Source organism: Phocoena sinus, chromosome 13, assembly GCF_008692025.1.
Source record: "Phocoena sinus isolate mPhoSin1 chromosome 13, mPhoSin1.pri, whole genome shotgun sequence".
Taxonomy (NCBI): domain Eukaryota; kingdom Metazoa; phylum Chordata; class Mammalia; order Artiodactyla; family Phocoenidae; genus Phocoena; species Phocoena sinus.
Genome location: NC_045775.1, coordinates 76,413,293 through 76,433,305, shown reverse-complemented (window position 1 = coordinate 76,433,305; position 20,013 = coordinate 76,413,293). Strand labels below are relative to the sequence as shown.

Genomic DNA, 20,013 nt, shown 5'->3' with positions numbered 1-20,013 from the left:
TGTGCACGAAACATTTATTCTCAAAAAACGCTGCAGTTGGGCTTCCCTGGTGGCTCAGTGGTTGAGAGTCCGCCTGCTGATGCAGGGGCCACGGGTTCATGCCCCGGTCCGGGAAGATCCCACATGCCGCGGAGCGGCTGGGCCCGTGAGCCATGGCCGCTGAGCCTGCGCGTCCAGAGCCTGTGCTCCGGAACGGGAGAGGCCACAGCAGTGAGAGACCCGCGTACCGCAAAAAAAAAAAAAAAGAAAAAAAAAAACGCTGCAGTTACTGGCACTTCCTGTAGGAAGGCTGCACAAGTAAGGAAAAGGCTCCCAGCCCTGTAGCTTTAGCCCTAAGTCCCCAGGTGATACAACGCCTTTTGCCACCTTCCCACCCTTGCCTCTTGAGGGCGCCAGACTCAGCCCTAACTGTAGCTCAAAAGAAGGTTGGCTTTGCCACAAGCTGAGGGACGGAAAGAGCTGTTCATTCTTCCCCATTTGTCCATGCTCTCCAAACCCAGTCATTCCATCCAACCCTCTCAAGGCAGCAGGAGGAAGGACGACGGAAGAAGGGAGTCTGAAGCATTTGCTGCCTTCAAGACGCCTGACGAAGTAATAGAAGAATTCATCGACTTGGGTGCCCTCATCCAGTCTCAGTGATGCCACTGACCTCCTGGGCAGGCAAGAGCCATCACCTCCCTAGGCCCGAGTTTCCTCAGAGTGAAAAAGGGCTACTGACACCCAGCCTACATCATGGATTTTAGGTTAAATCAAATAAGCAATGTGAAGCCACATTGAAAAACCAAAGCATGATGTTAGCCAGGCATACAGAACGTGGGAGTGGAGTGCAACAGTGAGTGTTCCTGATCTGTCACCAAAGAGAGAGGCCACTCCCCAGGGCATCTTTTCCCAGAACAGACTCCAACATCGGAGCCCTCTTCTCATCCAAGAGAACAGAATGAAACACCTTGCCCAGACACTGTCAGATGTCAGATACCATGTCAAGGATAAAGAGAAAAAGGATGTAGGAAAGAGAAAAGCTGATTCCAGGTTTAATAAATGTCTGCGGGAATTTGGCAGAATGTACTGGAAACATCAATCCTTGATGAAAATCTGTTGATTAAAAACAATCCTCAGCCATAAGAAGGAATGAAACTCCGATACATGCTACAACATAAATGAACCTTGAAGACATCAGGCTAAGTGAAATAAGCCAGACACGAAGGACAAAAAATGTCTGATCCCACACCTATAGGTATCTAGAATAGGCAAAGTCATGGAGACAGACAGTAGAATAGGGTTACCAGGGGCTGGGGAAGGGGGAAATTGGGAGTTATTGGTAATGGGTTCTGAGTTTCCATTTGGGGTGCTAAAAAAAATTCTGGAGATGGATGGTGGTGCTGGTTCATTGTGAATGTATTTAATGCCACTGAATTGTATGCTTAGAGATCGTTAAAATGGTAAATTTTTGTTAATCCACAAATAAATAATCTCCCTCCAAAAAGAGGGGAAAATATCCCTTAATGCTCAAAGTGAACTTTGTGCAAGCATCTTAGCAGGTAATAAGACTAATTTGAAAATAAGGGCCCAGGAACAAGAAAACGCCCAGTCCCAAGACCTGCAGTGTCGGGCTGGCACGAAGTGGAGGGTGTAGAGGGTGTGGAAGGTGGAAGGGGGCAGCGGGGCTTTCCAGGAGAGGAGCCCACCCTGTCCAAGCCGGTGTCATCTCCCCGCCACACTCCTCAGGGTTCCTTCTGGTCATTAGTGAGAAACCTCTGGGCAGTGACACCAGAATGCACTGTGGAGTATTTATAGTCACATAGATTTGAGTCTATGTTTGTATAAGCCGTGTCGTAAAATGCATTCTCATGTCACAAAAAATGTGAGGTCATTCATGCTAAAACGAATCCTTTTGTTGAATTCATATCGTCCTGAGTTTAAACAAAAGGAAGGACCCTTCAGCGGATGCCCTGGATCAGGGGAACCTTACCAAGCTATAAAAATTCAGACTCTGCTGTTCTGAGTGGGGACATCAGGAAAGCCCCAGGCCCAACCCTCTTAATAGAATTCTGTCCAGGCGAGGCTTGGTTCATGGGTCATGTGTGACCCGTGACCGTTATCAGGGAGAAACGACATTATTAAACAGCCTATGAGAAGATGGAAGGCATCCACCTCAGCTCTGCTGCCACCTCTGTTCCTGAGGCAGGCGGAGCCCGAAGAGAAGGTAGGTTGGGGCGTGGAGGCAACTCAGGGGGAAGAGACGAGGGAGGAGTCCAAGACAGCCCAAGCGGTTCTCTTAGGCTGGGGAGGGGAGGTCGTTCCGGTTTGCTGAGCTAGCTCTCTGCGCAGGCAGGGGGCGTGGCCATCACGCTGGGGCTTCTTGCCCCTGGGGAAAGCCGAACCACCTATAGCACCCACCAGCCTCGTGTGCCAAGATCTGACTGACCTCTTCAGGGCATGACCACCCAGGGGCCTTATCAAGGAGAGAAGCAGGTGTTAAACTACTAAGCAAAAGCTCACTTTGCAGAGAGTCTTCGTTAGGATAAAATTTGGTTGTTGTGACCGAGATCCAAAGCTTCCCAAATTGTATTCCCGTTCTGGCACACAGGAAAATGACAACAATTATATAGCTCCACGGGCCCAGGGATGGCTCTAGGCAATCAGTAGCTTCACACACCTGTAACCCACACACCAGGGAAACCCAACATTGGTGGGGAAGCTCTGACCTTGTTCTTTATTTTTTTTGCGGTACACGGGCCTCTCACTGTTGCGGCCTCTCCCGTTGCGGAGCACAGGCTCCGGACACACAGGCTCAGCGGCCATGGCTCACAGGCCCAGCCGCTCCGCGGCATGTGGGATCCTCCCAGACCGGGGCACGAACCCGTATGCCCCTGCATTGGCAGGCGGACTCTCAACCACTGCACCACCAGGGAAGCCCCGCTCTGACCTTATTAATACAGATGTTTACTTCCCTGTCAGATAGAAGAACGAGTTATTATGGTGATTTTGTTCTATGGAGCTATCAAGGGCCCACACCCTGTCTTGTTGCTCCTCCAACCTTAGCATGTTGCTCTCATCTGAAAGATCCAGGATGGCACAGCCACACCCACCTTCCATACAGAGAGAGGGCGAAGGGGAAGCAAAGGCTCACCCATCCTCTTAAGAGCATGTGTTATCTGTGGCTGCATAACAAATTACCCCAGAACTTAGTTACTTCGAGCAATATACATTTATTATCTCAGTTTCAGCAAGTCAGAAATTCAGAGGTTGCAGTCGAGATGTCAGCAGGACTGTGACCATCTGAATGCCAGCTAGACTGAGGCTTGAGGATGTGCTTCCAAAATGTCTCCATCGTGTGGCTGTTGGCAAGAAGCCTCAGGTCCTTGCCACGTGGGCCACTCCATAGGGGCTTCTTGATTGTCCTTATGACATGGCAATTGGCTTCCCCATCGTGCTTATTACAAGAGAAAGCAAGGAGGAAGCCAACTGCTTCCTTGCCCTAACCTTGCACATCACACACAATGACTTCTGCCATGTTCTGTCCATTAGAAGCAAGTCACTAATTCGAAAAGACACCTGCACCCCGATGTTCATAGCAGCATTATTTACAATTGCCAAGGAAGCAATTGGAAGCAACCAATTGTCTTTGGAAGCAACCCAAGTGTCCATGAACAGATGAGTGGGTAAAGAAGATGTGGGAAGACATAAATATTGTATGACATCACTTATATGTGGAATCTAAAAAATACAACAAACTAGTGAGTGTAACAAAAAAGAAGCAGACTCACAGATATAGAGAATAAACTAGTGGTTACCAGTGAGGAGAGGGATGGGGGAGGGGCAATACGGAGTGGGAGAAAATAGGGTTATTATGGGATTACATGAAATCGAGTGTGTGAAACTTTTGAAAATTGTAAAGCACTATCGAATTTAAAGAATCTTTCATTCAATTAAAAAAAATCAGGAAAAAAAAAAAAAGGCAAGTCACTAAGCACAGCGTAAACCTAAGCAGAGGAGAATTAGGCTCCACCGTAATGAAAGGAGTGTCAAAGAATTTATGAACATGTGTAAAACCACCACAGGACACATCCAAAAGATTGTACATATTCCTCTTCTGCTCACCCCCTATTGGCTAGAACTCAGTCACATGACCAAACACAGTCCAAGGGGAGCTGGGATGTATTGTCTTTGTGGTAGTGGCTGGACACCCGGTGGGTGGTCTGTTACTATGGAAGGGAAATGGAGCATGAGTAAAGTTTCTGCCTCCAAAGAAGCAAAAATGCAGATATGCCAGGTGAAAAAAGGACCCTGTGGAATATAATTTACATTCTAGGCAAGGAAGCCATGTTTCTCATCACTGGCATCCTTGAAAATGCTCATGACATATGGACGAGTGAAAAACGCAGGTTGGATAACAGCAAGATGTCATTTAAGACAATTGATATACGCAGATCTCAATGGGCGCGGAGGCTGAGAGGTGATTGGATGTTTGCCAGCACGATAATTGTGGTTATCTCCACGTGGCTGAATTACTGGCAGTTTTTTCATACATTTCTGTCATTTTTCTATATCATTTACTATTTTTGCCCAAAATAGAAAAAGACATAAACAATATTTCTTCCTATCCTTTCTAATCAACCCACCTCCCCCAAGCTGGTCTAAAAAGAATGTCGGTGAGAAATTCCTGGGTGTCCTGTCGTGAGTCTTGCTGGAGAATCTGTCAGTTCAGAGACAAGCCAAGCACAGGGCAGCAGGAGGAGAAGGGCCAGGGGTCTGGTTAGACCGTGAGGATGTGCCCGTGGGACATAGTACCAGGGCATGAAATCGCAGCTGAGACCATGAGATCAGTGGTGGGGGGCATGCCGTGAGAACGAAAGTCAGAACAGAGAGTCAGACCAAAAGTGGGAGCCGCCAAGGTGTAGTAGTGCCTGAGGGGATGTGCCAGGGTCTGGGCCAAGTCACAGTCCAAGCATCCAGGCTGAAGACAGTGTTCCCGGTTCCAATGAGCCCTAGGGAGCAAGAGGAAAAGAGATTTCAGAAACTGATGCTTGGTATGAGTGATGGGAGCCAAAGCAGGTTGAAAAGACCCCTGGAACCTCAGCCAGGGCACTTCTGGGGAGACGCAGCCAACTGGCAGCCCCTATGCAACCAGGAGGCTGCCGGGGAGCATGCTACCGCCTCAGCAAGAGAGGCCTCTGCAGGGCTGTTGCTGACTGCACTGCCTCCCGCCTGGACAAGGATGGGTGAATGGGTTTAATCTTGCCTGCCAGCTCTGATCTATGACTAGTAGTTCCCTGTACTCCTGGGTTGAGAAAGGTTCTAAGGCTAAGTCTGGGCTTAGGAGGAACCACTGAAGTGATTGATTGGTGATGTCTGCCAAGGCCCAGAGGAGAGAGTAGGCCAAGTGCCGTGATTCCAACAGCTTATCCTTCTCCGCTGGGGATTCAGCACCACCCCCTCTTCCCCCACTTGCCTGTCTCCCATAGTAGGGAAAAATTATCCATAATGCCCCCCCTTTTCACTTTGGCTGATTCACTGCTAGAGTTTCTATATACAGAGAGCCTTTTTATGTAGCTGTCATCAAAAAGTACATCCTAATTATAAATGTTTTTTCCACTTGGCAATACAACACAAGGATTTTCCTATGATTTTTTTTAATATCTTTTTTTTTTAAACTAACACGAGTACATTGTAGAAGAGACAAAGAACCAACAAGAAAAAAACTTTAAAACATCTTTAATTCCAAAATGCACAGGGGACCCCAGAGCATGTCAGGAAGTGGCAAACCAGGAAGATGTTCACTCTAGACCAATCACTCCAGAACCTCCGTAAGTATCAGAATTGTATGGGATTTTCTTTTAAGAAATGAGGACTCCCTCTACAAACTCATTAGAAAAGGTAAACCTCTCCCCCCAGCAACAACAACAAAAAAGGGGAGCAAAGACTATAAAAGAGACAATTCATAGAAATAAAAATTCATGAGGTCAGTAAATAAGAAGGATGTTCTTCTCTAATCAGTCAGGAAAATGAAAATTAAAACAATGAGATGCCTTCCCCCGCCTCCAGCACGCTGACATCGCACATTCAAGAGCGAAAACATACTGCACAAGCAGGGCAGTGGGCATGAATTGCTACAGCCTCTTGGGCAAGTAATCTAGAGTTGATTATGAAAAATAAAAACAAATCTACATGTACATTTTTTAGAACAACCTCACTTCCAGGATCTCCTCTACAGAAGTGAAAAACCTATAACATGAAGATACATGTACTAGGGCATCTACTGAAACACCCACCTATTTGTTCAACAAACATTTGTTGATTAACTACCATGTACCAGGCACTAGGAATACAATGAATAAAACAAACACACATCCGCGATCCCATCGAGTTTACCTTGCAGAGGGAGGAATCAATTTAAAAACCAGATACATTTAAAAGACGTAGCATGGAGAAAAATACAACAGGGAAGAAAGATGGAGAGAATGCTGGGGGAAGTGGAGTATGTGGGGTGGGGGGAAGAGGGTTGCCCTCGGAAACAGAGTGATCACGATAGGCCTCACTGAGAAGGTGGCATCTGATCAAAGAACTGAGGAAGGGGAGGGAACAAGTCATGGGGATATTCGGGAGTGGAGCATTCCAGGTGGGGGAACGGCCGACGCAAAGGCCAAGAGGAAGAATGGGTCTGGTGTGTCCAAGAACCAGATAGAGGTACGGGTGGTACAGGCCTTGGAGGCCACTGCAAGGACTTGGTTTTACTCTGAGAGGATCTAGCGGTCTCTGGGATGCAGATAGGAATTTGAAAGTCAACAGCCTACAAAGGGCATGTGTCCCTGAGGGAGGGAAGAGGGGGAGATTGTGGGGACTGAGGACCGGGCCGCAGGGCATCCCAACAAGCAAAGGAGGCTGAGGACAGCAACCAGAGAGGTAGACAGCAACCCAGGGAGACTGGGCTCCATTTCAAGGAGGGCGGATGGGCTGCGTCAAATGTGCTGGCTGACAGGTCAAGTCTGATGAGGACCTAAGGACCAGCATCCTGAAGGAGACGGGCTGGTCCAGCCCTGACGGAGGACTTCAGTCACTGAGCGTGGGCACTTGTACAAGCCCCTCAGGAAGGGAAGTGGAAAGAACAGCGAGAGCAGAGGGGATCAAGAGGCAGCAGCTAAGCAGCCTGATGAGGGGCTGCAGGGGCAGCTGGCAGGCTCCAGAGAACAATGGAGCGCCCTGTGTCCTTGAGCTCCGAGAAGGGCGCCTCTCACCCAGGGCCGGGAGGAAAGCAGATCCCCGCGTTAATTAAGTCCCATCAGCGGCAAGTCGGTGCTTGCCAAGCTGCCGGGCGGGGCCTGATCCAGGTCCTGCCTCTAAGGAAGCATCCAGGCCGCCAGGACAGGCACTGGCTCCTCGGAAAAGTGCTCATGCCTGGAGGAGGAAATGAGTCCCTGACCGAGAGCCCGGCCAGAGGAAGGCCACAGCCCTGGGAGGAGCCCGGGTGCCTGGGGAGAGGCCAGGCCAGCGGAGGCCAGTCCTGAGTGAGAAAAGCAGATGGAATGAAATGCCTCTCCCTTCCTGCTGTGGGTGATGCCTGGTGGGGCAGGGCAGGCTGAAAATGGTGAATTTAAAATAGAGATGAAACAGATTTTTAACTCAGCCTGGTGCTGAGTGATATTTTCTGGAGAGAGAGAGCTATATAGCTGGAAGAAGCTGTAGTCGTCATGTCCTCAAACCACATATTTTACAAATGGAGAAACTGAGGTTCAGAGAGGGGAGGTATTTGCCCTGGGTCACACAGCCAGTGAGCAGAGGGGCTGAGAACCAGCCCCAGGGCCCCTGGCACCTGTGACAAAGTGCAGGCCAGAGGGTGCCTGGGAAATGTGGCTGCCACCTGAATCCATGTACTGAGGAAAGGAGGCTGGGGAGGGGAAAGCAGGAGACGTCAGAAGCCAATGGGCAGAGGGGGGAGCAGAGCAGAGGCCTGGCTCCCAGCCGGAGCGGGCTCTGTGAGCGGGGTGGGGGGAAGACCCTGGGAACAGCCTGGCCCAGGTGGGAGAGGGGGCTACAGGTCTGTGAGAAGGTGGGTCTCAGTGGGCTCAGGACCTAGAGGGAAGGGCAGACAGGCCCTGGGAGGGACGAACACCCTGCACCTCGGCCTGTGGGCAAGTCAATTTCACTTCAATCCTCTGAATACCTTCGGGCTGGAGAAGCTCAGGTACTCCCGGGCTTCCACTCCCTGTGTGTTCCGTCTGGTGTCCGCTCCTTATTTATTTCATGCTGAGGACACTCATCCTGTTTAATACTTTCTCCCTTGCCTGAATCTCTGCTGGGCTCTGCAGGACAACCTGGGCTGAAGAGGGATGGGCAGGACCCTCACCAGGGCAAGGAAACCCCAGGAGCCCTCCCAGCCCAGGCCAGCAGTGCTGTACATCGAGGCCACAGGGCCTAGGACTGTCCTGCAATGTGTAGACAGATAGACCTACTCTCTGTCCTCCAGGAGCCCACAACCAAGCCAGAAACATAGATGGAGAGGCAAGCAACAGTGCCAGAAGGGGGAAAGTGGGTGTCCTGAGAGGCCCAAGGCATGTGGAGTTTGGACAAAGGTTAAAGGACCTTTCATTGAGGTAGCAGGTCAGCAGTCTGGGGGTCTGGGGAGGTGAGCTGTACCCAGATTAGAAGGATGACCACTTGTTTATTTGTAATTTCTCTAAAGATGCTCTCTTGGTTTTTGTTTAACAACTCTGGAAGGTATCTGCTCCTTCAAATAATTCTCTGGTTCAAAAGGTAATCCCTCAGGAGAAATACAGCTGTTCTAGCGAGACGGAGGAAGAACCTCAGCGTCCGGGTGGTGGGAGAGCCCATGTGGGGAGCTGTAATCTGAGCCTTGAACTCAGAAATGCAGGCAGGACAAGGCAGTGTGGAACCCAGGATGGAAATCAGCTGCGAGGGACCTTGGAGGTCACAGAGCCACTGTCTACTTGTCTACTCAAGACGGGTCACACGGGGAGTTGAAGGTCTGGCCAAGCTGACCCCAGGCCCCCAGGTTCCCAGAAGACCACGCGTTCTCCCCCCAGTCACAAGGGGCTTGGTTCTGGGTGTTTCCTCCCTTGCATTTCCCAGATCCCCGAGCTTGGGAGAAGAATGCACAGCAGAAGGCCCTCTGGAGGGGGGTGAGCACAGAGGGCACGCACTTTGCCCCAGCAGGCCTGCCCGTGGGAAGTGCTGACTCCCAGTGCCCGTGGGGAGGGCAGTGGTTCGGAATAGTCTGTCCAGCTCCCTGAGGAGCAGGACAGGGTGCACTTGTGAGGCTGCCAAAAGGGGGCTGGGGCCTCCCTCAGGCTTGGCTCTGGTCCAGTCCTGTCATCAAAGCCAAGGGAGGCCGCCCTGACAGATGTCACCGGCCCGGCGCTGTCAGTCATCCCAGCAGGTCTCCTCAGCACAGCCACCATCCTGTGAGGGTTGGAGGACAGGGCTCTTCCTGGCTTTCCCCCAGCGCTGATCACTGATCACCGCTCCCGGGTCCTTCGCAGACAGCTTCACCTCTTAGGGCTTCAGCCTCTGCCTTCAGTTTCGAGACTAAGCCGATCAGAGCGCCTCTGGCTGTGCCTGGGGCAGCCATGTGGGTAAGGAAATCCTGGCCTATCCAAAATCCCCATTAACCAGCAGTCCCCAAACTGTGTTCCATGGACCTCCCCACACGGTGTCCAGTGAGCGATTGGGGCATGAAAAAAAGAATAAATGCCCCGCATCAACAGATGAATGGGTAAACCAAATGTAGCACACACATGCAACGGAATATTATTTGGCCATAAAAAAAGAACGAAGTTCTGATACACGCTTCAGCATGGATAGACCTTGAAAATCTTATGCTTAGTGAAATGAGCCAGACACAGAAGGACAAATATTGTATGATTCCACTTACATGAGGTACTAAGAAGAGGCAAATTCATAGAGACGGAAAGTAGAATTGAGTTTACCAGGGGTGTAGTGGGAGAGGCGGGAAAGGGGGAGTTGTTGTTGAATGGGTACAGAGTTTTTGTTGGGGATGATGAAACAGTTTGGGATATAGATAGTGGTGATGTTTACACAACATTGTGACTATATTTAATGCCACAGAACTGTGTACTTAAAATGATTTAAATGATAAATATTATGTTATACATTTTACCACGATAAAAAACTTTTTTTAAAGAGTAGGTGCTCAAACAACTTTGGGAGACACTGTGTCCTCAAATTTAAATGGTGGAGCAGTACAGGGGTAGGGGATTAAATTTTTTTTTAATAAAAAATTTTTTTAATTTAAAAAATTTTTAAAGAAATAATTTTTAATTAAATATATTTTTAAAAAAGTGTTGTTATGTGGGATTATATGAAATCATGTGTGTAAAACTTTTGAAAATTGTAAAGCACTGTAGAATTTAAAGAATCTTTCACTCAATAAAAAATAAATTTAAAAAAACTTAAATGGGTTTTCCTTGTGCAGGACTTTTCAGAGCCTTTATGAAGGGGAAATATTAGCTATGGTTCCCAGTGGAGGGGATCACTGAACACTTTGTTCTTAGAGAGCCTATACATCTTTTTTTTTTTTTTAATTTACTTTTGGCTGCGTTGGGTCTTCGTTGCTGTGCGCGGGCTTTCTCTAGTTGAGGCGAGCGGGGGCTACTCTTTGTTGTAGTGCGCGGGCTTCTCACTGTGGTGCCTTCTCTTGCTGCGGAACACGGGCTCTAGGCGCACGGGCTTCAGTAGTTGCAGCACGTGGGCTCAGTAGTTGTTGCGCACAGGCTTAGTTGCTTCGCGGCATGTGGCATCTTCCCGGACCAGGGATGGAACCCATGTCCCCTGCACTGGTAGATGGATTCTTAACCCCTGCCCCACCAGGGAAGTCCCCCTGTTAATCTTAGATCTGCCCCTGAAGTTACAACATTTGACTTCCTAGGCTGCCTCTCACACCTGAAGGAGGCACTAAAATCTTTGTCAAACCCTTTGTCCTGATTTTTATTCAGAAAATAAAGCATAGCATAGCTATCCCAAAGCATACCCGAAGCTTGATTTTTTTGTTCTATTTTCTTCTCCAAAAATAGAAATTTATTTCCTGGGACTTGGAAGGGTTTTGAGTTCTTTATTAAAAAAAAAAAAAAAAATGTGTGTGAGTTGCATGCATATGTGTGCCTGCAAGAGGAAAATTCTCTAGAAACTTCTGGTTGTGGGGATGGAAATGAAGTCCCGGAGGAGGAACGCATGTATGTTGTCTGTGGGCCAGATGGCTTTGAATGTGGTTTGGGGTATGGGCTTGGCACGGGGCTAAGTTCAGGGCCCTGCTTGCCTCTTGGGGGAGGGGGCAGGCTCTGTCCTGTCCCCTCCTCCCCATGGTATTACCAGTCAGCTGCCCTTGGTTATAGGAGAGCCTGGGGAAAGGAATGTGCATCTCTCCAGGTCATACATCTCTCCTCCCAGAGGCAAGACCCTGGATGCTTGCTCAGCTGAGTGTGGGTGAGCTGCCCGGCCAGCTGTCATATTCGCTTGTGACCTTTCCACTGGGCATAGTATTTTATAGTCTCCTGTTTTCAGGCTGGGATTTGGTGGTGACCTGGGGTTGGGTAGGGAGATGTTAAATTGAAGAAAAAAGACTGGATTCAAGCCCCAGCTGTGGGACAACTTCGGTGAGTCACAGCCCAGAAATGTAGTGTCAGAGAGTGAAGCCAGAGGGGAAAATATTTATAACTGCCGGAAACATGATGAACCTGTCAAAAATACATGAAATCAGCTAAATAAATTGGGAAGAAAAAGGCAAGGTCTTATTTGGTTTTCTGTGAGTGTAAACATTTTAAAAAATCATCAGGAAGGAGAAAAATAATTCCTCTATACACAACTGCCTTGTGTGAGTGATGTTTTGGGGAAATCAAGGGAAAGTGGCTGTGTTCCCTTGAACTAAAGCAGAGTAAAGAGAAGGCATCAGCCATAGGAGGCGATTGAGAGAGAGATAATTAGATCAAAGCAGAGATAACCATGGGATGTGAGCCCCTCAAGAATCCTCAGAGATCTGGGGCAATGCTGGCTTCTCAATGAAGATGGGGCAGCGAAGTGATGTTCTGATTAATATATATGAACAGGAAAGACGAGTCCTTAGGATAGGAGGACATGTACCCAGGCCATTGCTGTTGGGTTAAGCAGGGCCTCTCTGCCTGTCCAGGTTCTGGGATTGAGAAACCTAGATTTCCCCTAGGGAACCAGGGGCCTGGGTGGATGCAATACAGAGGAAAGTTAGATTAAACAGGAACTGTTTCCACTGCAGTAAACACAAGGGTCCAGAAAGAATCTTGTTTTGTGGGCAGCCAGAGGAAAGGGAATTGAGACATGATTAAGAAAGAAGGGCTGGGCTTCCCTGGTGGCGCAGTGGTTGAGAGTCCGCCTGCCGATGCAGGGGACACGGGTTCGTGCCCCGGTCCGGGAAGATCCCACATGCTGCGGAGCGACTGGGCCCGTGAGCCATGGCCACTGAGCCTGCGCGTCCGGAGCCTGTGCTCTGCAGCGGGAGAGCCTGTGCTCTGCAGCGGGAGAGGCCACAACAGTGAGAGGCCCGCGTACCCCAAAAAAAAAAAAAAAAAAAAAAAAAAAAAAAAGAAAGAAGGGCTGTTAACACCTGGGGATAGGATTCAGCCAGCATCCTTAGTTGCCCAAACTGGAGGTCACTGAGTCTGGGGAGGCATTGGAGTCACTGGGGGAGGGGATGTGACCATCCGTGACAAGTCCTATAGGTAGCTAAGGAGACTGGACTTTGCCTGGAGGCGATGGGCCCAGGGCAGGAACTTCAGGAACCACCTCCATCAGCAGGAGGAAGGGGCGGCAGGGAATAGATCAGAAAGTGGAAGGCCAGCCAGGAGGCGGCCGCATAGCCCTATGGGCATAAGGAAGGCGACCTCCTCACATATCCTCAGTCATATCATCCTGATGGTGCCCCAGGAGGCCGGTCTGAGGGTGTCCCCACCTACCACTTACTCCAGGATGGTCCTGAGGCCAAGATGGCCAAGAGAGCACATCTCTTCAATGGATTAATAGTGACTGCCTGAAGCACTGTCCTGAACTCGGGCAGCTTCAGGGACCAGGCAGAAAGAGAGCCACCATCGATTAGAGATGTCTGAGGAGGGGCATGAGGGTGGGGCAGCGTTCATTCATTCATTCATCCACACACCTTCAATAAATGTTTATTCAGCACCTACTGCACGCCAGGTGCAGGTGCTATGAAGCTCTCCTCTTTGCAGGAGCACAGTTCTCAAAGGCTCAGCCACAGAAAGAGCAAAAAGCCCCCAGCCTGGGCTCCACTCTGCTCTGGACTTTCTCCCTTTGAGCCTCTTTGAAGCCTTGGCAAAGGCCTGTGTCCGAGTCTCTCAGGGTCTTGAATAAATTAGCTGCTTGGTAGTTATTTGCGGAAGGAAGAAAATACATGCGTGGCTTACCATATTTTTCATTTTTATCCATTCATTCAACAAAGAAACCAATATATACATTTTGCAAGGCCTTTTCAAGGATTTGGAGATGCATTTGACCTAATCTTTGCCCTCTAGGAATTCATAGCGCCATGTGGAGATTAGACACATGCCCGCATAGCCGTAAAACAAAGTCGTTATTTATGAATCCAAGTTCCTTGGAGTGCCTGGCTTCAGGGAGGCAGACGTAGCTTGTCTGGGGTCCAGGGGACCAGAGGGGACCCGTGAGAAGGTGAGGACCCTGGGGCAAAGGGCCAAGCCAGCCGCCCCCTCCTCTCCACCCCTCGCCTAGGCAGGGTCTCCTCCATGCCTTCCTGTCGTCCTGGAGCCTGGAAACAGAAAGCAGCTGTGCAGGTGGCAGAGAGACAGAGGGAGAATGGCAACACAAATCCGCTGAAGGAAACACGATGGAGATGTCTGAGTCTTGCTTTGAGAAGGCCAGGCTATTTGTCAGCCGGGCTGCTGGCAACAGTCCCTTTTAGCCCCGGAAGCAGTGTGGAAGGTGGGAGGCAAGTGCAACCCCTGCTCCAGGCCCCTAGCAGGCCTGCCCTGGCTGCCTTACAGTACGGCTCAGCCTAATTAGCAGTACCCAGGTCTCTGCCCTGTATCTCGGGCACAAAGGAGCCCTGTCTGCACCTCAGCTCCCTACACGGTCCCTGCTCACGGCTCTGCTACCCAGTTCCCAGCCCCTGAGACCTGCCGGCTCCTGCCTCTCTCACTGGCTTGGAAGGAAGGGGAGATGGGTGGGAGGGATCAGGAAAAGAAATAGGACAGCACAGGACAAGGTGAGGTGGAGGGGGGCGGGGGAAGGAGGAGGTCCAGGACAGCGCGGTGGGCCATGGGGCCGGGAGGAAGGACAGTGTGGGGTGACAGAATCCACCGGGGCCCTGGCCACGCTGTGAGACCAAAAAGGGGCCCAGGGACGCGTGGAAGGCCCTCCCCAGAATTCACACCTCTCTACTGGCATTGTCCGAGGCCGGAACCGGGAAGCAGCGGGCAGCCCGTGTGCACGGAGTTTTTGAAGAGTCTTGGAAGGCTCAGCCTTGAGCTGGGGAGATCTCCGACTCGCAGAGTCATTCTTTGCGGTTTTGTCCTTTGGAGAGCAGGAAGCAAGCATGCTGCAGGAACCAGGCATGCACCAGAGGTGCAGACACGTGTGTACACACGTGGCCTCCAACATGGACACCCTCCCTCTGTGGCTGGTGTCTGATGAGCCATGCCCGGCACGTGGAGCCAGGACCCAGAGCAAACAACGGAGCACAGAGGGTGCGTGGGCAAACAAATCGGCAGGGGCCCTGTGACCACACCCTCGGCTGCACCAGGACAGGCGCTGTCAAGGACCCATGAGGGTGGCTCTTCATAACTTTTCTTTTGGTGAGGGCCTTCTTGCATGGTTGTTTACACAAACTGTGGAGAAGGCTGCCGATGAAATCTGAATCCATGTGAAATGGATTTCCCTTCCCTGGGAATGTACACAGTGGGTATCTGGGTGTGCCTATGCACACAAGAGGGAGTGTGTGTGTGTACCTGTGTGTGCACAAGGACACAAGCTGCCGTACTGGGAGAGAAGCTGAAAAAGGAAAGAGAAGTGTGGACTTTCAATCACTCATATACACACATACCTGTGTGCGTACGTTCATGCCGTGGTCTGACGGTATCACAATTATTAGCTTGTCTATTTGTATACGCGCGCGCACACACACACACACACACACACACACACACATATATCCCTGTACATTTCTGGCACAGCTTGTATCCCATATCAGTGATTCTAAATCACTTGTCAGAGATCTCAGCCCACTTCAACCAGTAGCTCTCAACCTTGCCTGCACAATGGAATCACTTGGGGAGCTTTTAAAAATCCCAAATGCCCAGACCACGCTCCAGACCCATATAGCAGAATTTCTAGAGATGGAACTTTGGTATTAATACTTTATGTCAGTATTTTAAAATCTCCTCAGGTGATTCCAATGTCTTTCGAGGGCTGAATACTTCTCTGCATATAAAGTCCTTCTTCCTTTCCTCTGCTCAGAAAACTTCTATTCATCCTTCATGACCCAACCCACATAGCTCCTTTCTAGGATAGCCCTTCATGATACCCCCCCAGGGAGAGTTACCTTTTTCTTTCCCCAAACTTCCAACAACACCTTAGTCATCCAACTGTATCACAGTTATTTGCTTGCCTATCTGTCCGTCCCACCTTCTGTTCAGAACTCTGAGCTCCGTGAAGACGCTGCGTGGGATCCATCTCTCTATTCCTGATACCCAGCTTAGAGTCTGCTATGCAGCTGATGACCAATAGGTGCTTCAGAATGGAAGGGAAGTACGTAATGAAGGCCTTGAGCAGGAGAGGGGTGGGGAGTAGAGACCATTATTGTTTCTGGGTAGAAAGGCCACGGGTCTGCTCCCTTGTCAGCAGGATGGGGGTATCTCCCCAAACCGTTAGTAACAGGGTCCTCTTATGTCAACAAGTTTGATGAAGGTTGGTCCACATTTCCTGCTTCCCTAGGAAATGCCACCAGTGTTACTCAGAGGCTCAGAGGGACACCAGAGTGAGTCTGTCATCTGTGCCTAGAGGCCTGGGGTGACTGTGACCACCTCCCCCCGCTCCCCACTCCAAGCCCACTCTACCTGGCCTGTTTCCAGGGCACTGTTGCTCTGAGGAGCTCCATGAGCAGCCTGTGGTCCCTGCTTCTGCCCCAGATCCAGGACCAGCCCACACAGCTCGGTCCTCGGCCACAGCCATGTCTGGAAAACACTGGTGCAAGAGGAGGTGCAGACACTGCAGCCCCAGCCCAGGAGCCCGGGAGTAGACAAGAGAGGGTGACACTGGGCGGAACCATGGGACAGGTGTGTATTCTGCAAGGGCACAGCCTCCTTCCCTCATCACCTCCCCTCTCCTGGGGCAGCCCTGCCCCTCCTACACAGCCCTCTGGCCTGACAGTCCTTTCCTTGTCCTCTTATTAACCCTCCCCCATCCCCACTGAACCATTATTGCCCCATCTTAGGCCAAGGCCACACAAAGACTTCGGGCACGAGCTGGCCTATGGGGCTGGAGAGGCGCTAAGAACACAGGCAGTGGAGTGAGGCCGCCCTGATGTGAGAACTCTTTCTGTCACTGCCTGGCCCTGTCTCCTCCCCGCCTCAGGTTCCTCATCTGTACAATGGGATTAAAAATTCGGTCCCCACCTTATAAACTCACAGTCTGGAGTGAAGGAGGCACGAAGCCGAGAACGCTCCTCACATGTTCCTGACCTGGCCTCCTGGTCACTAGTCCAGGCCGAGGCCATAGCGAGGGCCCCACTCCCTTACACACACACACACACACACAGCTCACTTCCCGAAGGGTTCTCAACCTCTCCCTACCCCCACAACCCTCTCCAACTGACCGGCCAAAGTCCCGGTCACCCACAGAGTCCATCAACACAAGCGTTTTCTTTACAGGTTGGGGCTTTTACTTCAATTTGAAGCAGATGGTCGAGTACAGACGTGAACAGCTCTGGCCTTGTGCACAAGGAAGGAACAGGCCTCGACTCTGAACATGCCCGCCTCCCCACATACTGGCCCATTCCCCTGGTCCCTTCCTCCCCTCTGCCCCCCTGCACAGCCATCACAGCCCGCCGGCCCCCAGGCAGGGCGCCATCTTGTGTGCCCAGTCAGGAGGGCGGGCCCCTGGCAAGGAGTGGCTGGCTGGACCGGCTGGGGGTCACCTTGGGGCAAGTCCCTGGGGTGAGGTACGGGTGGTCAGTATTGCCCCCCACCCTCCCATTCACTTCTCACGATGCTTAGGGCCCAAGAAGGAGCCTGGGCCCAGGGAACATGGGAAAATCAGGGTCAGAGGGCTGGGCAGCCAGAGGGAAGGAGAGGGGAGCCAGGATCTCAGATCTCACCCCACAGGCGACCCCAGCCTCCCTGTCACAGCCTCCCTATCACAGATAAGCCAGAAGGCTTATCTGCGTCCAGCCAGCTCGGGGCCCAGCTGTAGAAAGGGAGTTCCGGGTCAGAGGGTCAAAGCGCTTCCAACAGTCACCAAACGTCCATCCTTTCCACGAGTTCCTAGTGGAACTGCTGACTCGTCTTTGGCGTGAGATGGGACCCGGGCAACAGGAGGAGTAAACATCACAGAGCAACAGTGTGGCTTTTCACTATGGGGTCTTCTCACCCCATTTTGTTCAGTGTCTCTGTCGAATCTTTGGCAATGAATTTCTGCAGCCAGACGGTGGGCCTCAGGCCCAGGCAAGGGGAAGGCTTTGCTCTCCCCGTCCCACCAGGCAGAGAGCAAAGTGCAAAGTCACTGTGGAGTGGTTGCGGGGGGGGGGTGGGGGGTGGGGGGGTGGGGGTGGGGGTGGGGGAGAGGGCGAGAGGGGGCAGGCAAGCTTCTGTCCTGAGAGGTGGTGGTCTGAGCATCTGGTGGCAACTTAGAGAGGACGACAAGGCTGGACTTGGCGAGCTCACCTTCTCCTCAAGCTTGACTGGAAAGAGGGCCCACAGCAGCGTCCTTGGACAAGCCCATGGCCGGTCACTCCTGAAAGAGACAACCAACGGGAGGAGAGGAATAAACTAGGAGGTTGGGATTAACATATACACACTACTGTATCTAAAATAGATAATCAACAAGGACCTGCTGTAGAGCACCGGGAACTCTACTCAATACTCTGTCATAACCTATATGGGAAAAGAATCTGAAAAAGAATAGATATCTGTATATATCTATATATAAAACTGAATCACTTTGCTGTACACCTGAAACTAACACAACATTATAAATCAAATATACTCCAATATAAAAAAATAAAATAAAAATATTAAGAAACGGCAGCTAAGACCCGGCACAGCCAAGTAAATGAATAAATGTTTTTTAAAACTAAAAATAAAGAAACAAACAAAAAATAAAATAAAATAAATAAGCTAAAAGGATATATTGTATAGCACAGGCATTATAGCCAATATTTTACACTAACTTTAAGTGGAATATAATCTATAAAAATTTTGAATCCCTATATTATATACCTGAAACTAATATAATATTGTAAATCAACTATACCTCAATAAACAAGCAAACAAACAAAAAGAAGGGCTTCCCCGGTGGCGTAGTGGTTACGGATCTGCCTGCCAACGCAGAGGACACGGGTTCAAGCCCTGGTCCCGGAAGATCCCACATGCCGCGGAGCAACTAAGCCCGTGCGCCACAACTACTGAAGCCCACAAACCTAGAGCCCACGAGCCACAGCTACTGAAGCCCATGTGCCTAGAGCCCGTGCTCTGCAACAAGAGAAGCCACCGCAATGAGAATCCACAAGAGAAACCACCGCAATGAGAAGCCCGCGCACCGCAAGGAAGAGTAGCCCCCGCCCGCCACAACTAGAGAAAGCCCGTGCGCAGCAACAAAGACCCAATGCAGCCAAAAATAAAAATTAAATAAATAAAAAAATTTTTAAAGCCAAAAACCAAACAAACGAAAAACAACCAATGGTCAGGAGTAGCCCCTACTGGTCCTGACTCCAGAAGGCCGAACTGTACCAGGTGCCGGCACCCATGGCACCTCCTCTTACTCGATCCTCGCAGCTGCCCGGGGAGGGGCTCGGGAGGGACTCTTATGGCCCAGGCAGGGACTGAATCTTGAAAGGTTCGGTAAGGGATGGAGCCAGCATCTGGACCCAGGACTGGCTGCTGCCAGAGCCCACATCGTCCCCTTACTCCCCACCCCTACCTTGCTGCATTTCAGAGCCACTGCTGATTTTGCTGGTTTGGGGGATGGGCGGGGTTGTAGAGGAAGCTCAGGGACCCCTGGTCCTGATACCACAGTCCCCCAGGTCACGCCTCTGAGGGATATCAGTCAGCCCTGTCCCCCCACGGGAATGGCATCCTTACCTCCTTCTCCCTACACCAGGGGTCTCCAACCCCCGGAACCCCTGTACCGGTCTGCGGCCTGTTAGGAACCAGGCTGTGCAGCAGGAGGTGAGCGGTGGCCGAGCCAGCAAAGCTTCATCTGCCGCTGCCCATCGCTCCCATCACCGCCTGAACCCGCCCCTCCCCCATGGTCCGTGGAAAAACTGTCTTCCACGAAACCGGGCCCTGCTGCCAGAAAGGTTGGGGACCGCTGCCCTACACCCTTCAGACAAGACACTACACCGGCAGCCAAGAGGCTGGCTCTAGGTGCAGTCCATGCCCCCGCCAGCTGGGCCTCAGTGCTCTCATCTGTAAAATGACAGTGTCTTCATCTATAAGAGGACAGAGTCCTCAGCTGTAGTAGAAATGAAGTCTGACCTGGGAATTCGAACCCAGAAAACAGACGAACACGGTTCTAGTCTATTTGGATCGGGAGACTACAGGGGACACAGGGAGAGGGGAGCCCAGAGTCTACAGTCTTCCTTCCAATGTGGAGCCTGGGATGGCTGTGAGAACCCAGGTGCTCTGGGGCAAACTGGGAAACCCCTAGGTTAGACGGTCTTTCAGTCCCTTGCAGTCCTTCACACTGGCAGCTGAACTTGGTGTTGCTCACGAGAAAACTGACCAGAGGGCGTGATTTGCTACAGGCAGGGACAGGAGATGCGAAAAG

General features: G+C 50.9%; 1 protein-coding gene across 2 annotated transcripts in view; it reads right to left on the bottom strand.

The window, feature by feature from the left end:
• Positions 1–4,868: 4,868 nt before the first annotated feature.
• The window catches only part of ATOH8 (atonal bHLH transcription factor 8), a 46,645-nt gene continuing 31,500 nt past the window's right edge, over positions 4,869–20,013 (bottom strand). Inside the window, exons 3-4 of one of the 2 annotated variants that reach the window (XR_004352668.1) lie at positions 17,910–17,979; positions 4,869–4,988 (exon numbers count right to left, since the gene is read on the bottom strand). Coding sequence is in view for 1 of the 2 variants with exons in the window: in XM_032652005.1 (XP_032507896.1) it covers positions 17,974–17,979 (6 nt within the window). In the remaining variant the exon portion in view is untranslated. Of the gene's footprint in view, positions 4,989–17,848; positions 17,980–20,013 lie in introns of those variants that run through there. The other variant, XM_032652005.1, reaches the window with a different exon arrangement.